The sequence below is a fragment of the Chlamydotis macqueenii genome, chromosome 8 (genome assembly GCF_036417535.1).
Source record: "Chlamydotis macqueenii isolate bChlMac1 chromosome 8, bChlMac1.mat, whole genome shotgun sequence".
Classification (NCBI taxonomy): domain Eukaryota; kingdom Metazoa; phylum Chordata; class Aves; order Otidiformes; family Otididae; genus Chlamydotis; species Chlamydotis macqueenii.
The window spans coordinates 10362249-10385955 of record NC_141563.1 but is presented as its reverse complement, the minus strand read 5'-3'; the positions used below and the strand labels follow the sequence as shown (position 1 = coordinate 10385955).

Here is a 23707-nt window from a genome sequence, read left to right as displayed (position 1 = left end):
CACTGAGTGTTTGTGACTCCCACATAGGCGCAGCCACGGGGGCGCTTGCTGTGACGGGAAGGTAGTGGTACACAGCTCCACAGGTGGAGTCTCAAAGTCTCCTCCATGGAGCTGGATTCACCAAATATCTGCTTACATACAGCGGAAGCAAGCTCGGAGGGGTTACAGTCCAGCCACTTGACAGTCCGCCAAGTGTTCTACATTATTCTTCTTCTGCCTGGATAAGTTTCAGTTCCTCAAGCGCTCATGAAAGCATCACTGAGAAGACAACAGACTTAGTGCTGGTGTTTGTTTTTTCCATTTCTAAGAAGATTTCCTGGGAAGAAGCACCAGTCAGCTATTGTCTCTCTCACTAAATATGTATTTGAGACTCCTCAGCCGCTCAGCACTTCCGCCTCAATGTTTCTATGCTCCTTCCTTTTTGAAAAAAAAAGAAGAAAAAAGAAAAAAAAAAGTTGCCTCATTTCCTCTCCATTTATCTTTCACATTCAGAAGGGCTTGTGACAACACACAACACAACTTGAAAGGAAAACACCAAATCAAAACCACCTCTTCCAGCACTGTGTTTGTACAGTAGGATCATGTGAGCTTCTAGGCTCAGAAAAATAGCCAGGCAGGTTATTATTAAGAAGAGGAAATTTGTTCCTGAGAATTTATTTGGAAACGGTTCAGTGAGCGCTCTCCTGCTGCTTCACAGTAACCCCATGCCCCTCAAGGGTACCTCCACGTACAGACACGCCAGAAGCACCTGCCCGTACACTACAACTTGTGTCAACACATAACTGGAACGTGTTAGAAACCTGGTTTTACATCTGTGGCAATCTTTGGTGGCAATACCTCAATTAGTGCATTTAACAGTCTGCTTTCAGCCCTCCTGCCTTTGTACAATTAATTGTGAAGCTCTGGTTTTGTAAGTCTCAGTTTTTCCATCATGTGTCTACATAAAATTCTCCCCATCAATCCAGTTTGAGCTCCTGTCAGTGTGGATGCTGACACTTCCTCTCTTTTTGGAGAAGAATATGGTCCTTTGTTTCATTTGTCCATATCAAAACGTAAATTCTTCATCTTTCTGTCTTTTGTAAAATATTTTATTTAGCGGACTAAGAAAAAAACAGCCCTAAGAATGCAATATGCAACAGCTGATAAGAATAAAAGAAAACAGCTTTTCTGTGGTAAGAGTTTTATCTGGCAAATTTATGTACATCAGATTACCTTTTCATTTTCTGAATGCAGAAGTAATCATTAGCAATGCTACTTTAAACATATTTAGCTCCTGTCTACTCAACTGCACTTTGAGCGCACTGTCAGTTCATTGCACCGAGGAGGCAGCCAGGCAGCAGTCTCATTTACGGACTCACAACTGGGGAGAAGGATGCTAAGGCTCTCCTCTGTGGCAAAGGGGGTCACAAAATGTTTATGTTAGTGCAGGCCTTCATAAGAAACAGCAGATTTTGGATAACAATAAACAGCTATGATTATGTGGTGTTGCTTTGAAATTTCAAAATTACACAATGTATTTTTCGTTGTGTCTTTCCCCAAACTTTTCAGTTGAGTGATTGCAGATCAAGTAAAGCCTATGATGTAGTCTAGTTCTTGCTTCAGCCTTTGCAGGGTTGCTCTGCAAAAATTTGTCATGAGCCCATGTAAGCGTCCAATACCCACAAACTGCCTCTAAGAGAGTAACGCTCATTTTGAATCTCATCCAAATCTGAAATCCTCCAAAGGCTGCCTGCATTTACTGGCAACAACTAAATTTCAAGCCATGTTTGCATTCTTAGATGGTGGCTTAAAGTAAGTCTGTGTCTTTCTGAAAAACAAACGCAGGGAAAGCTGCATAAAATCCATTTTTTATCTTAATTTGGGCTGATGGGATTCACCAGTCTGATGTAGTACAGGTTGAAGCCCTGGATTTCTAAGAAATATTTTCCCACCTAAAAGCATCCAGTGTGGCTTCAAAACACCCTCAAGAGCTCTCTAATCCACAACACCCTCTTGGAGACTTTTCTATCCCTTACCATTACTCGTAACGACCTCTTCATTTCTCTACTGCACAGTGCAATCGTCTTTTCCGACGAGATGCTAGCCACGCTGCAGCAAACTTTTTTGTACTCTGGGACATTACTTCTTTGCTATTTACCCTTTCAAGCATTGCTGAGCAGTTATTTCACCAACAGTTTCACCATAGATTTGTATAAAACCAGCAGCTTGATACAAACTCTTAGTTAACTAGAAAAGCAGATCAGTGAAAAGGATGATTGAATAAGAACAGGCCAGGAATTCTGGAAAACTGTATTCACAAAAACCACCAATATGATTCATGGATTCTTTATAATTTCCAATGCAAACCACAGCCACTAGAAGGGATTGTGTTGAAAAAGTGCATCTTACGACCTCCGCTTTACACCAAGCTTGGCTAGCAAAGATGCACCAAACTTTTGAAAATGAGCCTGGCAGGTTGAACCTTCTGGCTCCAAAAAGTTTACCTTTAAATGGAGTTACAACTTTTCCTTTGTATGTGTCAGAATTTCAGAGGTCAGGACAACAAAACATAAGCCCCAGATTCAACACACTGGTTTCCAAATTTGCTTGCAGGCATGCCCCTCAGAGAACGTGTGCCTCAGCTAATGGCCACAAAAACCTACTCTCTAGGAGATTACAGTCTTCTTACAACCTCTTCTGAAGCAGCAACAAGGTCAGGTCCTTGTATTGTAATTGTTTCACTTTCAGAAGTACCTCTGTCACTAAGAGGATAGTATACATGGCTGAAGATTCAAAGGCATTCTTGGAAAATGACTTTTGCTGCCACTGATGTGAGGCAACTTCTGGTGCTTCCAGAACTCCTGGATACCAACCACCAGCGTCAGGTGGGTGCTCAGCGCCTCTGAAGCCAAGCTGAAAGTCTAAACGCCAACTGAAGCTCTAAAAATTACAATTTTTGCTTGGATGTTTTGAAAATACCTGCTTAGTGTGCTTCAAAAGAACCTTCTCCTAGAAAAAAAAATGAAAGCATCAGATCTTATCTCATTAAAGAACAACTACTACAGAGCAATGCAAAGAAAGCCGGAGGAGATAATGCAGCCCTGGCTCCAAGATTGAGCAGATACCCTAATATGCTTTTTAAACTCTTAATTTCATGGGGTTTCTCTAATTTGTAAAACGCTGTATCTTGAAATCAAAAGAAAACATAGAATTATAGTACATAAAGAAACACATAAGACATAAAAGTAAAACTGCTTTGCTGGCCAGCACATGTATTTTTTTTAAAGTTATTTAAATAAAAATAAGTCTTTTAAGTGCATTAGAACCACCTTTTTTTTTTTGCAAAACTGCTCCGGAAAACTCATTTTTTTTTAAACATACACTCTTCTTTGCTTGTCTTCGGTATATAAATTGCGTATCTTCTGGTTAACAAATTATTCAGTTTGGAATAATTGCACATCAGAGAGATGCCTAATAAGCTAATCTTTAAACTCTACAGATCTAAAAAAGATCCCAAGGCATGTTTTATGAACATAATATGGCGTCAGCTGACAAATATATGGCACAGTCCATTCTATTGTGGTTGCAACCAAGAACCACATGAATCAACGTTATGGCCTCGCTTTTGCATTACTCGAGATGACAGGACTCCTGAAGCAAAGCAAGAGTGTGTTCTGTAATTGTGAGAATCCACTATGAAGATAAAAGAAAATTAGCCACACAAAGAAAATACAGAATATATGCAATATTGCATTTTATGAGCAGCGTGCACTTTACTGGAAGACTCCGTAAGGTTTTAAAAATCAAACAGCTGCTAGGAGAAGCAACAATGAATAGAAATACAATGAATAGAAAATTTACAACTAAAACTAACAGGGGACAGAACTGACAAAGAAATATTTTCAGTTACCATAACCATATTGTTTTAGACTTACATCAGACAAAAGCTATTTCAACAGGAAAACCTGTCTTAGCCAACAGCTGGAAAACTCATAGTCTTATTCTGGAAGGAAAGGGGACGTATTACTTTTTACAGATGTCTCCATTCCCATCATCCAAAAGAAGTTAAAACTATGAATAGAGAGATGGGCCCCATCTGAAATATGGCTTTCACATCCTCCCAAGGCTGCGCACACTCACATCTCTGGCATCGATTCAGCCCATGCTAGTATGTCTAACGGTCACAGAAACTCAACCTGACGTTTTGTATAGCATCTTCAAATTCAGCTTTAAATGTATTTTTGGTTCAGTCTCCCAGAAAATCGTGTGTCCCTTCCAACAGCAGAACTCCAGACACCTCTGCTATCAGAGGGGCTGGATTTTATTTTTTTTTAAAACTGCTCTTTTGCACACAATAACAATAAAACCCCAGCCAGTGTTCACCTATGCTGTTCAGCGCCAACACCCTGTGAGACCTGGCTGTCAGAGCACCCTCCGAGGCAAGTCTGATTTCAGTTTATATTCATGAAACTAACACCTGCCAGTGCCAAATGTTACAGAAAGAGCACAGCAACTTTTCAGTTGACCACACTTCCTGCTGCCTAAATATATAAGACACGCTAAGGAAAAACTATGTAGCAAGATTAATAACTAACAAACCACAAGCTCTTACTCAAAATTACCGCATAGTATTTTATACTCTTGCCAACATACTGTTTTTGTATGTTTGTTTACATTGCTAACTCCCTTGTTACCAGTGTGGTATCAGCTTTAGACATCCCTGTCCTGGTACGAGATGTGCTGAGGAGCTTCATGTTTTTCCCACGTGTAAGGGAAGTTGGTGATAAATTCAGATGGGGACCTTCCTTCTTCATTCACTTCAAACACAACTTCTTCCTCCAACAAATCCTAGTGCTGCTTCTCACTGGGCTGCTTCGTTCATGATTTGTCACCACTACTTGTCCACAGCCCCCAAGGGATTATCACAAACAGATCAAGCCCCTAATGCCCAATATCCAAAGTCTTCTACAGAAGCATCTTTTGTCGCAGATCTTGTGTGTGTTTCACAGCAAATACAGCCTCAATTTTGTTCCAGGAACTCTTCCTTCCCACTGCTTCCCTTGGGTTTGGTAGGTCACCGTTTGAAAGCAGCTTGCTGCTAGGCCCTCCTGCTCTCAACTAAAAAGCAAGTGAAACTCAAGAACAGGGGAAAGGAACGGAAGCTGTGGCAGAGAACAGTGAAATACATACAACACGGGGACCTTTCTTGTACAGCTTCTGAGGAAACTCCATAACAAGGACAAATGGATTGGCAAAGGAACTGCTGCGCTAAGGAAACACCCACGGTCCCTCCAGCGGCACAGCAATTATGCATCATGAAACCCAGCATGCAGGCTGCAGCCATTCCCTAAGGAAAGCACCTGCCACATAATTAAAATACTTATCTCAAAAGGAATGGGAGAAACAGGAGCCAACTCCTAAAACTGACCCAAAAACCGCAATGTGGCAAATGCAACAGACTAGTGAAGTACTGTGCATCTAGAAGTAAGGTTAAATTAGGACTGAGGTTTTCAAGATGCTTGAAAGCATCCAAAGAGAGAGGCACTCAAATCCTGCATCAGTCCACACAGACACCGATATTCTTCCCCATTCTTTCAGTTTTTGATCAACAGGTTGACAGAAACAGCTAGTAACATAATCTTCTACTTAGCATATGACTTGCTTCTCTAGTTCAAAAGGTTTTGAACTTCCTAGAGATTAATTTCTTCTATTAAATACATTGTGATGGCTGAAATCAAAGTTTGGCATGAGCTACAAATACCTTTCACATATAGGTCGGACTTAAATAAAGCTCACGGAAACTGGGAGTGATCCCTCTCCTGTGGCCTTTCACCAGTCTGCTTGAGGCCTCTCTCCAAATTATAATGTTTGATTTATACCACAAGCTGAATAAATGGACAAGGAGGCTAACATAGCTTGTCATCCTGCTTTGGATAGAAAATTTCAGATTTTTGAGGTAAACAGACGATTTATTATGCTTCACATTCAAATTTGTATTTCCCTCCTTCACAGAGTGCACACTTGGATTAACTGCGTTGATTTCCCCGGATCATATTCTCCTGTGCAGCACATACAGGTTTTCTTCACAGGATTTCTGATTGTTTATCTTATTTTAAAGCAAAAGATGCTGGAACAACAATTGGCTCCAGTCTATTAAGCCTCCTGTGCAAGAAATAGGAAGCTACACCAGTCAGGTGTGCACCCACCTACCCCTCATTTTGGCGCACTGTAATACTGAGCAGTGCCTCCAAGGTCTGATCCATGAAATGCCAGAGGCTGGTTTGGTTTGTGCAAAACACAACCCCCCATGAAGCATCCAGCAACTGTCTTACTTTTACATACAGGTTTTTCCAAGAGTTTACAGCTTCGTTTTAGTGCCTCACCCTTTCCTCCACACACAGCTGATCTGCTCATTCCAATCTGCACCATGCTTGCTGACATTTGCTACTTTCCTTTTCTTTTTCAGGCAATGTTTGGCTTTGGAATAATTTTTTCAACATCACCTTGTAGGAAACAGCATAGTCTCAGTCCAAGCCCTTCCTTCATCATTAAAAATACAGCAGCAAAACAGACCTGTGCTCTTAGCACAATTTCATTACAGGATCATTTTGCCTTCTGCAACTGAGGGCCTTAACTGTGGGCCACAAGAGGTGTAAAGGAAAGCTCCAGCTGGTTCCCTGTTCCCAGGCCACAGCTGGAAAGCCCACTGCAAGTTATCAAGCTTGGTAAAAACACTGATAAATAACATTTTAAAAGCACACGAAAAATCAAGAACTCATGCCTCTGTATCTCGAATTCAGACAGTCCCCTTTCCTATGTGCATGTGAAACACTTTTAAAGAGTGGTGGGACACTGGATCAGGTTGCCCAGAGAGGTGGTGGATGCCCCATCCCTGTAAATGTTCAAGGCCAGGCTGGATGAGACTCTGAGAGACCTGATCTGGTTGGAGATGTCCCTGCTCCTTGCAGGGGGGTTGGACTGGATGGGCTTTAAAGGTCCCATCCAACCCAAACCATTCTGTGATTCTGTGATCTCTTCTCCTCCAAAAGCACACTAAAAACCACTATGTACTTAGATCTGCTGACAATCTGGATGACTTTTTGGGCTCCTCCTTGCAGACACATTGAATGCAACCCTGACACCTGGATACCTCCCTCCAGCCATGCTCACAAACCATCACCAACCTCAAACACTCCTTGTGTCTGTAGTTTTGCTGCTGCTTCCCAGACTGAAACAAAAACGAACGGAGCACAAGCAGCAGTGGTTAAAGTTACTTTTCTTTACTATCACATCTAAAAATACCATCTGCTAATCCACTTCATATGGTTCCTGTCCCATTCACTGCAGAGCTCTGGAAGTTTGTGGCACAGTGAGCTGGATATAGCAGGGACTTGATTTATACTTAAGGCAGGTAAATACCACCCCAAAGAACTCGATCCTGTCTCTGTGTCTGCTACAAAACGTAAAGCTGGACAAAATGTATGTCACTTACGGGAGAATCTCCCAGATGGCTCCTGTCACCTTCTTTTTCTGATTTACAGAAGTGCTGAGTACCTGCAGTCATAACTGAGCACAGCCGGAGCCTGGCTGGAAATCCGAGGAGAATACTAAAATGGCCGGTTCCCTGAAAAATTAAGCACTAGGTTTGTCAAGCCCCAAATTAATAGCCATAACTCCTCACGCATGAAATAAAATACCACCACCTAACACAGTATCCCAGCGGGAAGATCAGCTGATTGATGCCTGCACAGCACTTTGTAGCTTGGCAGGTGTACAGGAAATCTCAGAAGGGGGGAAAAAACAAAGTCCCAAACAACAGATCTGATGCCTCCTATTGAATGAAGCCAATAGAAAAAAAAAAACAAACAACCCACCAATTCAGATCCATGGACCTTTTTGGCTAACACAGCAAGTTTGTATGGTAGAAAAGTTGCGTTTGCTTTGTGGCATCGCCTTTGTCTATAGAGGCGAACAGCTGCTGGTAGCTGTGGGCTTCACAGCTATTTGCTAGACTGCACAGAGGGCAAACGCGGAAGCATCAGGGTTTAGTTCAGCAGGTAAACACTGGCAGCGCTCAGAAATCCTTCCCACTCACCTCCGGTTTCTCTATTCCAGCTCTACGGCCCCCAAACTTTCCCCTCCTCTTGCCGGACACACCCAAGCTGCTTAACAGAACATACAAAGAGAGGAAAAACACATTTTGCTTAGCTTAATTCTCCCCCTCTTCCCCCCTTTCAAAAAAAAACAAACCAAAAAGCTCATCCATTTTTACTGCAGTTTTCTCAAAAATGCAATTTGAGGTGGATGCTTAGCATGGAAACTTCAGTCTGAACAGCTGAAGAGTGGCAAAACCTCATTTGCAACTGAAAACAGTGGAAAGTATCTGGCAGACTGAATTACAGACAATGATATTACTTTACCAAATACTCCTAACAGCAAGAAAGTCTTTTTCTTTTCTTCCCCTTCTACAAAACCTGCCATTAAATCTCTGCCCAGGGATGATGAAAGCTTGCCTTCCCTCCACTGTGACTGCTACAATAAGTGGAATATCAAGTGAAAATACACAAGGATCCTCTGTATCACATTCAATAAAAGCAGGTCGGTCTTTAGACAACATTCATTTAGGATATTTAACATCCCTAACGCTGCTTTGAGAAGCAGGTCTTCAGTCAGCAACATAGCAACAAAGCTCTGCAAAGAATCACAGCACAAATAGCAACTGTGGTTGCAACTGAGGAAGGAAAGTATCACATAAAGCTTTAAAAATTGCTTCCTAAGATAAGAGATGAGAGGGGCTGAAGAAGAGTGCTAGCTAGGAGGACAGAGATGAGTGAGCTGGATGCTGAGTGGCAGGATGGTGGTGGCATCTTTTGTAAATTTGAAGAAATGATGCCCATATATCTCCGAAAAGAGTAAGGAAAAGCTCCTTGGCAGGCTGCAAGTTTCCAGATATAGCACACGAGGGCAATTTTTTTCAGCTGGGATCTCAAGCACACAGAGCTAAAACCCAGTAGTAAATCCAGGAAGGCATTACTCCAGCAAATGAGCCATCCCAGGCAACGAGCAGGGGATCTTTAGAAATGATATGCATGGGCAGAGCTGGCCTTCCAGCTCTGCAAGACCTGCAGCTACCTTCACCTGGAGAACATAAACATGGGAAATCCCAGATGTTTTTTTAATATAAAGAAGCTGTAGACATTTTTTCCTAAGGTTGGCTGTCAGAGTATTTAGTGATCACGAGTCTTAAAGGTCCAGCTGGTCCCAGCACATACCATAGCTGTTAACTCTGCCTGGCTGGAACACACCAGCACGGTGCAGCTGGAACTGCTGCAGAGGGGGATCCTGCACTGGGGATTGGCACAGGCTGCTTCTCCCAGTCCTGGCACTCGCTGGTCCCACGCCTTCATTCCTCTAGACATTCGCTTCAGCTTTGTGTGTTTGCCTGCTGAAATAGTAAACAACCAGGAACAAGGACTGCCTCACGCTGTTTGTGCCACAAATGCTCTTTGTGAGGACCAACAAGTCCCCTGCACAACAACTAACTTGCAATTCAGGTGTAATGCCCTCTGCTGCAAGTTGGCTGTTGCAATGCACGAGAGCCGCGGTGAAAACGTGCATTGACCTTAGAAGCACAATATAGAATGAACCTGGAAAAAACAGCAGTGTTTTGGGGGGCTATGACCTGATTGTCTCATACCATTACCAATGATCTCCTTACAAGTCCACTATCATTTGAAAAGGCATCACCCACTACTGGGGTTGGCAGTGGAAAGTCCAAAAACGGGCCAAGCACTGATGCGGGTGGCTTTTCTAGGCGTGCTGCCCGGCCAGAAACCGTAACAGGGAGGGTGCACCATGTTCACTGTTTAAACAACAACACGTAGAAAAAGTACCCTGAGGATCAGCTGACATGCTCAGTTTGCATAAATCTCAGAAGTAGAATTTATTCTGAAGGACGGATCACGGCTCGCTCCTGGGAAGATATGCAAAGCACATAGTAAGCTACAAACCTCTGCTGCTATTTTCCACACTGGAGTTACTGTATTGCTGCAGCCCATCGCTGCAGATATCGCGGCCCAGCGAGCAGCATGGTTTGAGGCAGTCTTGAAGAAGTGCACACTGCTCCGACCCAAAGGGCTGGCACAGCACCCTCTGAGGTCCCGGAGCATGACCACCACCTGCAACAATCAGCAGCAAACATCTACCAACCACCGCTGTCATGCTCTGACAGCTGGCGTGGCACCTTCCCCTATTCACATCAGACCCGCCACACGATCAGCAGAAAACTACCTGGATGACACTTGGCTGGTCTGGCACTGAATGGGGATTGCACAAAAACACTGACCGTGTCATCCACAAAAAAAGCTTCTGTAGCATCTGCACACTCCTTCGGAACCACACTACTCAGGGCAAGGCAGAAGAACAGATTTAGAGTCAAGATCATCACAAACAACATCAAAAAGTTATTTTTAACAACTATTTTTGGATTAGAAAATTTATTTAGAAAATAAATTAACTACTCTATTCCTTATTTCACTTAATTCCTAGAAGAATTTCAATCATACAAAAATAATCTACGTATTGTTGAAAACTATACTGCTTTTAACTTTCCAATCATCTAACCAGAAGTACCCAAGAGTCAGTCTTGCTTTTGTTTTCTGCTTCCTGATATTGCCAGCTAAGACAACTACCTAGTTTAAAAAAAGAGATACAGTAACTAAATAATAACTTTGGTAGCACTACAACGGCCTAATATGTAGGCTTAAAGCTTTAGTACTATCCGAAGTACTTATAATATCTTACCACAGAAGCATAAAGATCAAAGGCTTAGGATTTAAAAAATTAACACTTAATTTTATACCTGGAGAAGCTAATTCATGAAAATCTTAGGTTATGCATATCAAGCTAAGCATTAATATAGAATCAGCACCAAACATTTTTTATATGTAAGACTAAGGAAAAAATAGAGGATAAAGTTTCTAGAAAACCCAAACCGGCAAACCCTTTCTTCACACAAGTTTGAGCCATTTCCACAAGCTTTAATCTTGCTTTTATGTAAGAGTTGGCCTCGTTTCATCACAGTCCTTTAACAGCAAAAGCAACTACAAGGCTTGCATGCATGTTCAAAAACTTGAAGCCACTTTTAATTGTTCTTTAAGTGTGAAGAGAACAGCTGGTTTATTATATGCCAAGGAAAGAAATGCTGCTGTACTTTAAAAGCAGCCATGACCACATTGCTTATGAATATCATCCCTCCCGATCTAGACACTGGCTTTTCAGTTGCTACTGCCCAAAGGCATCAACAACAAAGCTGCTTTAATCATCTCGGAGCTTGCTTTTTCTCCCCTTAATATCAATAAAATTTCTATCAGATGCAAACACTGTCTTACAATTTGTGGCCAAGCTGCACTAATTAAAGAACTTCCAACCTTCAAGATTTTGGAAAATACACAGTACAAAAGAGCAGCAGACTTCAAACTTACAGTTTGCCTCTCAATTCCTGAGTTTGGGGCAAACATAAGCCTGTTCCTCACTTTTTCTATTGAGGAGAAGCTCTTGCCATTGATACCCATGCTTAATTCAACATTGTACGAAGTTTCTTCTACACAGACAGCAGAAAAGCGTGAAGAACGCCACATGGCCTCCCCTACCACCCGGCAGTTTCCCTTCCCTCATATACCTGAAAAAGATCTTCCTTCCCAGAAAGAAACCACCTTTCAGTTTTCAAACCCAGGCTCTGTAGCAAGCATTATTTAGCACATCATCTTTAAGGTAAGGTCTTGTTTAAGCAATACAATTTGCTTTGGTGGAAGGGAGCTTGAGATGATCCTGCTGAACAGGCAAGGAGCCTAACCTGGCTTCCCAGCCACTTTGGTAGAAAAATAAGCCATGGCACAAAATGGGTGACTGAGACTTCCAGGTTTATGAAAAGCTCAAGCCATTTACAGAAGGTAAATGGAATGTGATCACGGACAATCCTTTTATTGAAAAACTTTAGAATAGAATCTTACCTCCTGTTTTGCTTAGGGAAATTCTTGACTATGCCCGTTGCAAGACAACATGACTGTAAACTTCCGAAGTCAGTCACAGTACTTTTGAAATAAGTTAATAAATGAGACTATAAGAGCAATGGAAACTGAATAATGAATATCTCCTGCCTTAATCTCCCAAAGCTGACATTCGGACGTTACCAAGTACAGTAAATTCTGTTCAAGTTGGGTGGCAAATACCTTTCCCATCAATCACGTCCCTGGATGTCTTTTGCTTACATTTACTCTAAAGTTAAGATAAAGCACCCAGCCCCCTGAATTAAAGAATGTAAGAACCACAGAAAAGCTGCCTCTCCTTTCCAACACAGACAACCATTAGTTATTACAACTATGGGGTGAAAATCTGCCACTGGCTCCAAAAGCAACAACCCCTCTGAGGACTGAAACTTCCCAGAAAGCAAGCAAAGCCAAAAGGATTTTTCTTCAAAATTTCATTTCTTAAGGTCTTCAAGAACTTGGACACTTAGCAAGGGCAATATAACAAAGAACAGAAACTCATATCCATATTGAAATTTGAATTTCCTACCTACTTGACTTCTTTTTTTCATTCCATGATTATTTATGCCTCTTTGGATTGGACTAGATAGCACTTGCTAAGTGCTAACCCGCAATCACGAATTCTGGATTCAATACATGTTTGTAAAAGAAAATATTACTCTGCGTCTTCCTTAGATTTTGGGAACCGCAGAAAAATCTTATCAGCTTTTACCATAAACCTCAGAATGTGAAAACAAAGAGCATCCTCTAAGAGCAACGATATAGATGCTAGTAAGTCCAGAGAGACACTACACTCCTGCTCTATATGATGCCACAGCCACGCACACCTGTGGAAAATTAAAGAGAGAGGATTTCCAAAACATGGCAAGACATAGCTTGTAACAGGCTGAGAGAAAAGGCAGTAAGTGCAGCCAGATTTTTTACAAAACTCTGTTATACTTGCAGTCGTACATCAAATTAAAACCAGAAGGACTACGCGACAGTTTAAAGCAGAAAGTCCAACATCCAGTCTGAGTGTCTGTCCAAAAAGGGCCAACTTTTCCACAATTAATTCCAAGTTATTCTTCCATCCTCCAGCACCCCAGCTCATGGCTATGTACACGCTGGCTGGTTGCTGGTGAGAATTTCACTCCAGAGCTGTATCAGGCCTGGGTTATCTCCTTCCGAGTCAGTGGGACTTACCTAAGTACAACTAACGGTATTTGTTCAGACAGTTTCCTGTAAAGCTAGAGACCAATTTCCTTATCTTTTCTTTTAAGTAAAAGGTAAACCACACTCCTCTTCAGTCTCTAAAACTTGACAGAACAGGAGGAGCCTATCTGCTTTTTCTAAGTACATTGCATCTTGCAGGAACACATCTAAAGCATTTTATCTTTGTGAAAAAAAAAAAACCCTGTCTTAATTAGTACCATACTGAAATTCATAGGCAAAGCAAATTATCAGAAAGAAATTTCTTACAGACATTAAGTAACAGCTTTCACTGCCAAACAAAAAGCAGAACGGCTGGAAGGTCTGCTTGGAAAAAAGTTCTGAATGAGGAAACCCACAGGGTGCATCCCTGGGTGCTGCAGGGTCACAGCATCATTGCTGCATCCCTCAACCAAGCTGTCCCATCTCCTAGGCACGGAAAGAGATGGAAAAGAAGGGAAGGAAGGAAGAACGAAAAACTGCATTTGAACAAACCAATCAAAAGCAAATGACTACAAAGCCTCATCCTGTAGACAGCTTTATGTTTATAGAAATGGCTAGGCTGGGTTGGATATGGTCAAGCACGCTGAGCACCTTTAAGAACAGTCTTCAGAGAAGTCCAATTTTTTGTATGCTGAACTCTTTTCAAGATGTATCTGTTGAAATTACTGGTGCTGGGTGCTTGAAATCTCTCCACTTCTCTCAATTTTAAGAAGTTTGGTCACAACAGACCATATGCGACAGAGCATATCTTGGTCCCCTACTACTGCTGCTGCTGAGATTACAGAAATGGAAAATCATTAAGACCCTTGGGGCCATTTCTCCCTTCTCCCCTGCTGTGAGATCTGCTTCTTTCATTGTTTCTTGTCTAATGTTAGAGACTCAAAGCAAAAAATTTCTATCAGCAATCTTGAAACCTGCCACGGCAGTCTCTCAGGGCATACTACTAACTTGTTTTAACAGTTGTTTTCTTCTTTTTCGCCAATTTCATTATCGCACCCTGAGTCCGTAATTCCCCACTACCACCCTACACCGCTCCCTGTTGGGTGTAACATTCATTAAATATCATAAGAAAAATCATGCAATGAACACCTCCCATCGTAAGTTTAGCCCATGCCTCATCAAACTGCAAGTATGAATTTTCTTAATAAACTCTTTTCACATTACCAACTCCCAGTCTCCTAATTACTACTGTCATTTTTTAAACTCCATTTCACTTGCATCCTGAATAACTCCCATGCAGTCCCAACAAAACCCTACAAAGAAGGATTCTCTCTGCCATAAGTCTTTCCTTCTTTTTAAAGGGCTTAGTCCAAAATCTAGAGGAATTACTATAAAAATTTATTTTCATTTCAGGGGGCTTTAAATAATTTTATTGCTTATAATGTGTGTGCATTTAAAATCTTAAGGATCTTAAATAAATGGCAAAAAATATTTTTCCATAGGTATGGTTAGAAAAAACAATCTCATGCTACACAGAACAAAAGACACCTTTGAAACTGCTACGGTTTCAAGACCGGTAATGCTGCAGTGCGTGTGGTCTGGCCTTGTGCCCCGCTCCTCCTTGCTGGTACTACATGGCCCCCTACTCTCCCCTCAATATCCTCCATCCCTAGTCCATTCTTCTCCCAGCGGACACAAGCTGTCCCCAACACTCTCATTTTTCCATTATTTTACTATGACATTAGTTTCCTTCAGGTAGGATAAGGAAAACTGAGTCTTGACTTTTTATTCACAATTTCGTCCCATAACAATGATCAATTTTCATTAATTTCTACTTGAAAAAGACAGAAGATTTACTGATGGCTTGCGAAATGTAACTTCATGCTATATACACACATATATAGTTTCTTAGTGCAGAGATTCTCTGAGTATAAAAATTGTTTTGCAAAACATTGCCATCCCCAAATAAGTCCTGAAGTACCTGTCCCTGGTTCAAACTTCACAAGGATGATCCCTCCCTTTGCAATTTCAACCACAGCCTCATGTGTATGGTACCGCAAAGATCACTTGAAAAATTATCTTCTTAGGCATTATTTGCTGCAGGAAACGCACATTACTATGTCAATAATCACACTAGCTGACTTTCAGGTAGGGCTCAAGATACCGAGCCATGTACAAGTACACACAACTCTCCACGATTTGCAATTTCCCTGGTTCAATGCTACCACTTCTTCCTTAAGAGCACAGAAGCTGAAGTAGCTCTAGGCGGAAATCACGGCCTTCGCGTTCAGTAACTGAGACTCCACGTAGGACGCTTTCTTGATTTTCTCTGGGATTCATTTCTCCGACTGGTCTGACGAGGATTGCACTTATTCACCCACAGGGAACAGCACAGAGCAGTGTCTCCCAGGCTCTACCTGGGGGTGCTCATGCTGAGGGCCATGTTCTCACTGGTTTATATAGACACCTACACACACTTTTTTACATAATTTTACATCTCACATAATTTTTGTCCTTGTTTTGTTCTCCTCTCATTCCTCAAACAATATGAACAAACAGACTTGCGGAAATTTCAAAACCCGTAGACTTGTATGTATGTCAATGGAGAAACTGTAACAGTTTATTGCTGAAAACGGCATCCACCTCTTTAGCCCTCAGTCCCTCATTGCCATTTGTTATATTGTGTTGTAGCTTAAATTTTGTCTAAACAAACTGCAAGGCTTTACAAGACAGGGACACTGTTTTACACAAATTAAATTATCATTATGGCAACAAGAAATTAAATTACACCATCATGAGAACAACCACGCAGCAATGCTGCTACACATCCAAGCAGTCACGTTTAACTCTGCCCCACGCAATTTTGGCTAACCCCTCCTTGCAGGGAGCAGCCCGGCACATCGCAGAGCTGACATGCTGCCCAAATAATTTTCTCTGCTGCTGCAGGTTAAGGTTAACATGGCAGGAACTAACTCAGAGGATGCCAGTGTTCAATCATAGAAAGCTTCTGCTGCAAAGGCAAGGAGAGGGGCGCACGAGCCATCTGCCCAACTATGCTAAGGGAGATGTAAAAATACAGTGCCAAAACCAGGACACAGAAATTGCAAGTATGAATGTGTTTACTGAAGTGCTGGTTGGGAGAGAGCACTAGAGATGATCTAGACCAAACTCTCACCTGCAGGAATACTCAGGATTTCCTGTCTTCAGTCTACTAACATTTGGGCCAATATAAGCAAGCATCCCAAAACGCACACGTTTGAATAAGATGTGCGAGGCAGCATCCTTGAGCCTGCTGTCTCACAACCTCCCTCACCAGCGCTGTCCCATTCAAGCACTATGGACTGGCAGTTCTACTGACAAAAAGCAGGTATCTCCCTTCCCTTTTTACTGAGGAGCCCCTTGCATCAACTTTGGAGAAAAAAAAAAAAAATCCCATAACCCACCTAACGTTTACAAAGCCAGCTAAAAAATGTGCTGCTTTTTCAATCTACAGATTCAGCGATTCAGCCTGCTTCCTCTTCAAAGGAGTAGAGCTCACCACAGCACTCACTCTGGAAATAGGTCAGACCAAGACGTGTCAGACAGATAAGCAAGGTCCAGCCTCAACATGAGTAGTAGGTTTGGCGAGCTGGCTGGACCACACTCTATCTTGATTTAAGATGCTCTTCTCAATTCCTTTTCCTTCTCAGAAGTACTGATCTACAGGCAGCCTCTATACAAAGCGCCTCACTATTTTTCAAAGCAAGAGTTTAGACTGGGGGATCCTCTCAGCAAGAACGGCAGACTTGGGCTGAGGAATAAGCACAATGTTTTAATTTCTTTTTTTCACAATGATTTTGCTACTTGCCTTAGCAAAGGTGTGGTACACAAACTAGAGACATGTCTGAGGAGCCACTCAGCTCTCAGCAAGGCAAAGGCACCCTCCCGTTGAGCTCCAGGGAAGTCTCAGATACATAAATCCAGTCCAGTTTCACACGTGTCCGAACAGATATGGATTTCCCAACCCTCCGACATGAGTTCCCTGTTCTAATTCTAGATTATGTCCAAGGCAAAGACCTGCAGAATTTCCTCTTGCACAGCTGTGAAGAAGCTAATAAGCTCCCTGAATCTCCTACTTTTTTTTTTTTCTTCAGTAATTGGACATCAGCCTTTTCAGGCGCTCACAGCTGCCCTCAATCAGGGACCAGAAGATCTGAAATGCTGAACTGTGGATGTGCAATTTTAGCTGCAGCATGGGAATGAGCGTAAACAAAAAAAGAAATCCATGAGGATTACACCCTCGTGGCTCTGATGATACCTGAAACTACCCTCAACAGGGCAGGAGAAAATGACAATCCTGAGGGAACACTGTCGAAAAATTGCTGCACGTAAGGCCTGCAGCTTTGCTGATTACTTTTTGGGTGAAGGCCATTTAACATTTGGACGCCTTTCCGACTATGGGAATCTCTTGAAAGATCCACTGTGCTTTCAAAAAGAGTCCTAACAGAGGAGCAGTTCAATATCTGCACTCCCTCTGACCACAAAAAAAAAAAAAAAACAACCCCAAAGCAACAGAATAAAAGGCCACGTTTGGCTGCGGGCACCACCCAGGAGTCACCCTACAGCCTGAATCATCAGCGCCGAGTTTGATCTCCCAGTCCACAGCAGTCAGGAGTCTCACAGGCTTCAGACACATAACACATAATGTACTGGAACAAGGCTTCCTTTTCACATGCAAACTTTCATTTCGCTTGTAGATCCCTGTCCTTAATATTTGCTTTGTAAATATTTTACCAGCTACCTTACCGATAAGCAGCGTAGGTAGACAGGCAAAAGCAAGATGTATTTCATCTTTCAACTACTCAAATAACAAAAATGCTCCGCAAGACACAATTATGCGCTTTCCCTTCATAGTTTAGTAGTAATATGCACAAATTTAAAGCTTTTTTTTTTCTGTCCTAACATTTTACTGGGATAAAAAGTTGTTCTCACACAAGTCTGAATAGTTTACCTAAATGCCCACCTAGCGGTTTTTCCGCTGCCTTCCAGAGGCTTGGCAGAACATCAGGCCGTACGGTGCTGAGGTGATCTCCCTGGCAAAACCTGGTGCCTTAAAGGTTTCGGGTGACGATGCTGGGGAACTGGGACTTTGCTGCCACACGGGCAGTTCCGGATCGCATCTCTCCACGCTCCTGAAAAGCTTCTGCCTTCTACTCCTTGGCACACCTCGCTCACTGGGAACTGTTAAAGTACTGCTGCTGGCGAAACCGTCCGCCCGAAACCCCTTGGGACCGCGTCCCTCTCCAGGGCTGCCCAAACCCCGCCGACCCCTGGGGCTCCCGGCCGGCCGCTGTCCCTGTCCCGGCCCCGGCCCGGCTCAGGACCCCGGGATTTCCTCCCCTGGCTTTTCTGCGAGCTTTCCCACCAGAAAGCACGACTGCCGAGGCGGCGCTCTGGGAAGAAGTCTGGGGAAGGCAGCAGGCAGCCGGCCGCTTCGCCTCCCCGCTGCAGAGCCCTACCTCGGATGTAGGTGCACTTGCTCTCGTCCAGGAGGCTGGAGGCAGAGCCGCCCATGCTGCCGGGGAGCGCCGCTCCTGCTGCCGCCGCCGCCGCCGCCGCCCAGCCCGGCCCGGCCCGGCCCCGCTCTCCGCGCCCTTTTCCTCCCGCAGGCGCCGCCTCTCGCCCGCCGCCGCCAGGAGGAGGTCGGGGCTCGGCGGCGGGAGGGCTCCTCCGCACCCCGCTCCTCCCCTCCGGCTCTCTCTCCCGTCCTCCTGCCCCGCCCAGGAGGGGACCCCGGGCTTGCCCCTCGCCAATCTCAGAAATTAGGGAGCAGAAGGCGGCAGGAGACTCCAGCGGAAGTTGCAGAGGCGATGGAGAACGCGTCCATCTGCAAGGCAAGGGGGGTACACAGCACTGCTGTCTCCTCTTGCCCACTGTCACTTGTTTCCTCCATCTGAAAAACCGCATCCCCTGGGATGCCGTTCAAAGTTTTGACCTAGACCGTTCAAAGTTTCCATGGAGGCTACTTTAAAGACCATTGACTGCACACACAGTAGGTATCATGGGATTTAAGTCCGTTAGAAACGTTCTCCAACATTTTTCAAGAAGGAATGAAATGTCCACCTGAAATGTCCTTCAAATAGGGCCCCTTCTTCTATAAGGCATGTTTTGAGGCAAGCTTACCCTTCAAGGCTGTACCTTCCCACTCCAGTCCACCTCTTACTGGGAATCCTGGTGGCCTATACGGGATACTATCAAATATATGATTCCAGGATGAACGACAGACCTACATAAGCATGCACTAAAATGCACGTCACTTCACTAAAAATTGTCAGTGATTGAACCAACTTCCTAAAACACACAAGATCATCAGTTGGCAGATCCTTGGCACAGCCGTGTAAGATTGTACGGAACAGCTATCCGAATTTCCTTGCCTCTGAATAACAATTTCTGTGAGGCTTTATACCATGTGTGGCTTCCTAAGGTATTTTCCTCTGTTTTGCTGTTTTTATAAAGCTAATTCTGCCGACTGGGAATGAGCAGCTTGCCATACATTATTGTGCCTCACACGTTTAGTACGGAGTTGGCGAGTTGCAATGAATATGGATTGTGCCGACATGATGGAGATTCACAGTGACTGGAAGTTATGTGTTTGAGACCTAAACACTTCTCATCGCACTCGTACACATCTGTCACTTGCTGTGAAATTGGTTTAACGTAGTTAAGTTTTGCATACACAGGTCATGCGTTAAGGACGTTTAATACTTTGCCACTCAGTTGATCACAGGATGGTTAAAAATGTTTGCGTTGAAGCTTAAAACTTTAAAAACCAACAGTAAACTTGATCAGATGAGAAATATTGAAGACAATAGGTAACATCAAGCTCAGTATTCTGCTAAACAGCCTCTTCCTTCAGGAAAGCTGATTGAAGAGAACTTCAATATCAGTTCACGCTCTCTGGGTACACACTAGTTGTACTGAAGTGTAACGGAGCAATTGTGTAACTACCCTGAGACTGGGTTCATCTAGAGCAGCACTAAAACAGCGCTTCACAAGTCTATAGATACCTCGGCTGAGAATATAATCCAAATCAACAGCACTTCTAGAGGTCAAATGTGAATCAGATCCTGTCATCAACATATTTGGGTGTTAAGCTCTGCTTGAGAGCTTTACACTTGCTCGCAGAGAGGGGGATGCTGTTGTTTGCTTGCTTTGAGCTATGTGAGCAGACAACATTGAGGAAATACTGTTTACTCTCATGCATTTTAAAGGCGTTAACTCAGAGAAGAATTTGGCCTCCGCTGAGTGCAGCATATCTTTTACCACGTGTACTTGAGAAGCCTTTCATAATGTAGAGTCACATGTAATATGCAAGTCAGCTCCAGGAGTACGGAGAGATAAACCATGGAAAATTCATGGGCCGTGAACTGAATTGCTATTCTGTCTCATCATTTACCAGCTGAAAATATGCCAAATCCCAGAAGCTTTATACCCAAGAACAGATGTCAGTGTGCATACAGAATAGGAAACCTCCCTGTCTAATTACAAGTAGGGTAAAAACAAAATGAGAACTGAATAGGTTTTTTAATGACAACGTTTTATACTTTGGTAATACCTGATGCCCAAGATCCCCAAGCACTTCATAAACGCTAGCTAATTAAAGACCAGAATTTTCCTTTTAAGATAGGGAAATGCTGTGTTTTAATGGCAAAGTTTGTATCTCAAGCATCTTAAACAAATACCGTGAGAAATGTGAGCAGTCAGGAACAGATAGAGATAATCCTATACTGCTTAATAACAAAACCATCCTTCTATAAGATAAGAAATTGGCCATGTTAGATTTTACTGTGATGTAACATATCTGCACTGCAGCTATCAATGATAAAACAGCACAATCAAAACAAAAATATCACCAGAGGCAAACAAGTATTTTCCTTTTTCTCCTATGAAATCCTGATCTTTGAGGGTTTTTTTTCCTTTACTCTTCCTAAAAGTTCCTTCTCTAAACCATTGGTTCGCATTATACCCTAAAGGGCAACATGACAGAGCTTTTCCATGCCGTAGAGAAAGCGAATAGGACTAAGAGAAGCAGCTCCTGCCCAGCAAAGGAATGAAGATGTATCTCTGCTGCCTCTGTGACTTCACTTGTGGCAGGCTGACATCAGGAGAGAGGTGGTTTCTTACATCACAGGGTCCAAACTTCACTCACGGTCCGGACCCAAGAGGCAGCCAGTGAAAGTACTGGGAAGTCTTCTACCCAAAACTGCAGCGCACAGTCACTACACTGCCTTACTTTGTATCAGCCTTCAAGTTTGTTTGGTGGGGGGGAGAGGGTGGAGAGAAGGAGGTTGTCTCCACAATCACTTTTTTATTATGTCCCTGTGATGTAACCCTGATGTGCCACAGACATACACATGACGACGAGATCCATTCTCAACACAAATGGGCAATACCATCGTCATCTACTTTCAGTGGTTGTCAGTCAAACACATGGTCCTTAACATCACCACAGGGCCGACAACCTGCGGATGTGTCATCAGAGGGACTAATAAAATCTTTGCCACAGTGTTGGCTCGTTCTCTGGTGTACTGACACTTGTCTGATTGTAAATAAGACATGCCAAAGAACCAGTTGTTTTGACATGCTGCATAATAGCACTTCACTGCGCCCTTTGCTTTAGGGGGAACTGCAGGGTTCATCCTGTGTGTACTCTCCCACAACCTTCTTGGTTGCCTCAGAAACATAGTTTGTTATCAACCAGAAGCATTTAAATGAAACGTGTATGAAATATATTGGGAGAGAAAAGTAATTATCTGAAACTACCTTGTAAGATTTCTCCAAGGGCAAGCAGCCATTTTAAGACTGCTGTCTTCTGTAAGCAGGATAGTAAGGTGCTGTTGATAAAGACAGCTGCAAGTATAATAAAGCCATCGCAAATAAATAATAATTATCTATTGCTAGAGGAAACTGCTAATCATTATTGTCTGAAGGCCAAAACCAGGTTGCAGAAAGCAGTACCGGGAAGATATGTCAGAAGATAAAAGCAGCCCTGTTCTCAGGATAGGCTGTTAGTCAAAACACATTCTGAATCCCTTCCATCTAAGTAACACAGAAAAGTTGTTCTTACGAGTTACTTTGAAAAGGTTAGAAGATCTTAAAAGCTAGCTGGGGAAGATGCTCTAGGGGAATCACAACTGTTCTGGCCGGAGAGCCAAAATACTATTTTGATAAAATAGCCTTCAAGAGCTGATTGTGCTTTAGCTGCTACCCTAACTCTGAGAGACTGGCAAGAAGCACTGAAAATCCACAGGCAGAAGAGTGGAATTTACCTTAGTCACAGCGTCATGGAACAGCCCAGGTTACAAGCAACTTCGAAAGATCATCTGGTTGAACCCTTCATGGGAAAGGGAGCTGAGAAGAGCACACTGTCAGCACACTAGCACACTGTCCAGTTGTGTCTTGAAAACCACCAGTGATGGGGACTCTACCATATCCTTGGGGAGGTTGTTCCAGTGACTGATTGTTCTTAACGTAAAAAAAATATTTTTTATATCAAGACAAAAGGGACACGTGTGACGTGTATGAGGACAGTTTATGAAGTGCTACTATATTCTAGAGAAGAGAGAAAAATTGTGTTTATGGTCATTATTCAAAGAAAGAACTTAGATAAAATCCCTTATTTTTGTTACTTCAGAAAGTATGGATAACAGTCTGAACTACTCATGAAGGAGGAAAAGAAAAACAAAGGTATATTTCAGTAGCAGATGGTATCTTGGCGGTAAAATTACATAATTTGTATCTCCATCTCTATCCTTCAGTAGTTCTGTGAAAGGACATAGTGTAAAAAGGTGGTGCAGGACAAAATGTGATCACGCTACGGAGTGTACAACCTACTGCAGGAGTAGGCTTTGCTGCCTGCCTTCCTCACTCCTTATTTTCTTCCCAATTATGTTTTCTTGCCATTCAACTTGTAAACAACATTTGTTTGAATACTCATTGAACACCGGTGCTCGTAAAATACCAAATTATAAATTATATTCATCATTTTACCCTGCTTGGTTGCAAATCAGGCGTAAATGTCAGTTTAGTCCACAGAATTGAATCTGATCTGTAATCTGAGAGATTTTTTAAATTTTTCAGCAATGAAACATTCTCATAATGCGCCAATGATGACATGTCAGAGCTCAGTAGTTCTCCACTCACATTTAATAAATATATATACCTAGCCCATGGCGAGGCAAGGCTAGACATTAGCATTGCTACAAATCTAGAATTTCCATGTTCTGTATCCACATCCAAGCAGCACACATCTTGTTCCTTAAAAATGAATATTTTTTAGTGGAAAGGTAGAAAACTTGGGATAAGAACCTTTTTTTTCTTAGTTGTCAAAGAGAGAGGTGTGGTTATGAAAGCTATACTGTAAATGAGGGCTAGACGCTTTTTTCTCTTTTGACAGAGATTCCTTGAGTGGCAAGATTTAAGCAGCTGGGCCTTAAAGCCACTAGGTAAGCAAAACATAAGAATGCTGCTTACATAGAATTGCTTCTCAAAAATCAGGGGAATGGCACACT

At 42.7% G+C, this 23707-nt stretch overlaps 1 protein-coding gene across 1 annotated transcript in view; it reads right to left on the bottom strand.

Annotated features, from left to right (window-relative positions):
• Positions 1–18769, bottom strand: part of NIBAN1 (niban apoptosis regulator 1) — a 69651-nt gene extending 50882 nt beyond the window's left edge. Inside the window, exon 1 of the mRNA XM_086753815.1 lies at positions 18656–18769. Coding sequence (XP_086609941.1) covers positions 18656–18710 — 55 coding nt within the window. The 5' untranslated portion in view covers positions 18711–18769. The remainder of the gene's footprint in view (positions 1–18655) is intronic.
• Positions 18770–23707: the final 4938 nt, after the last annotated feature.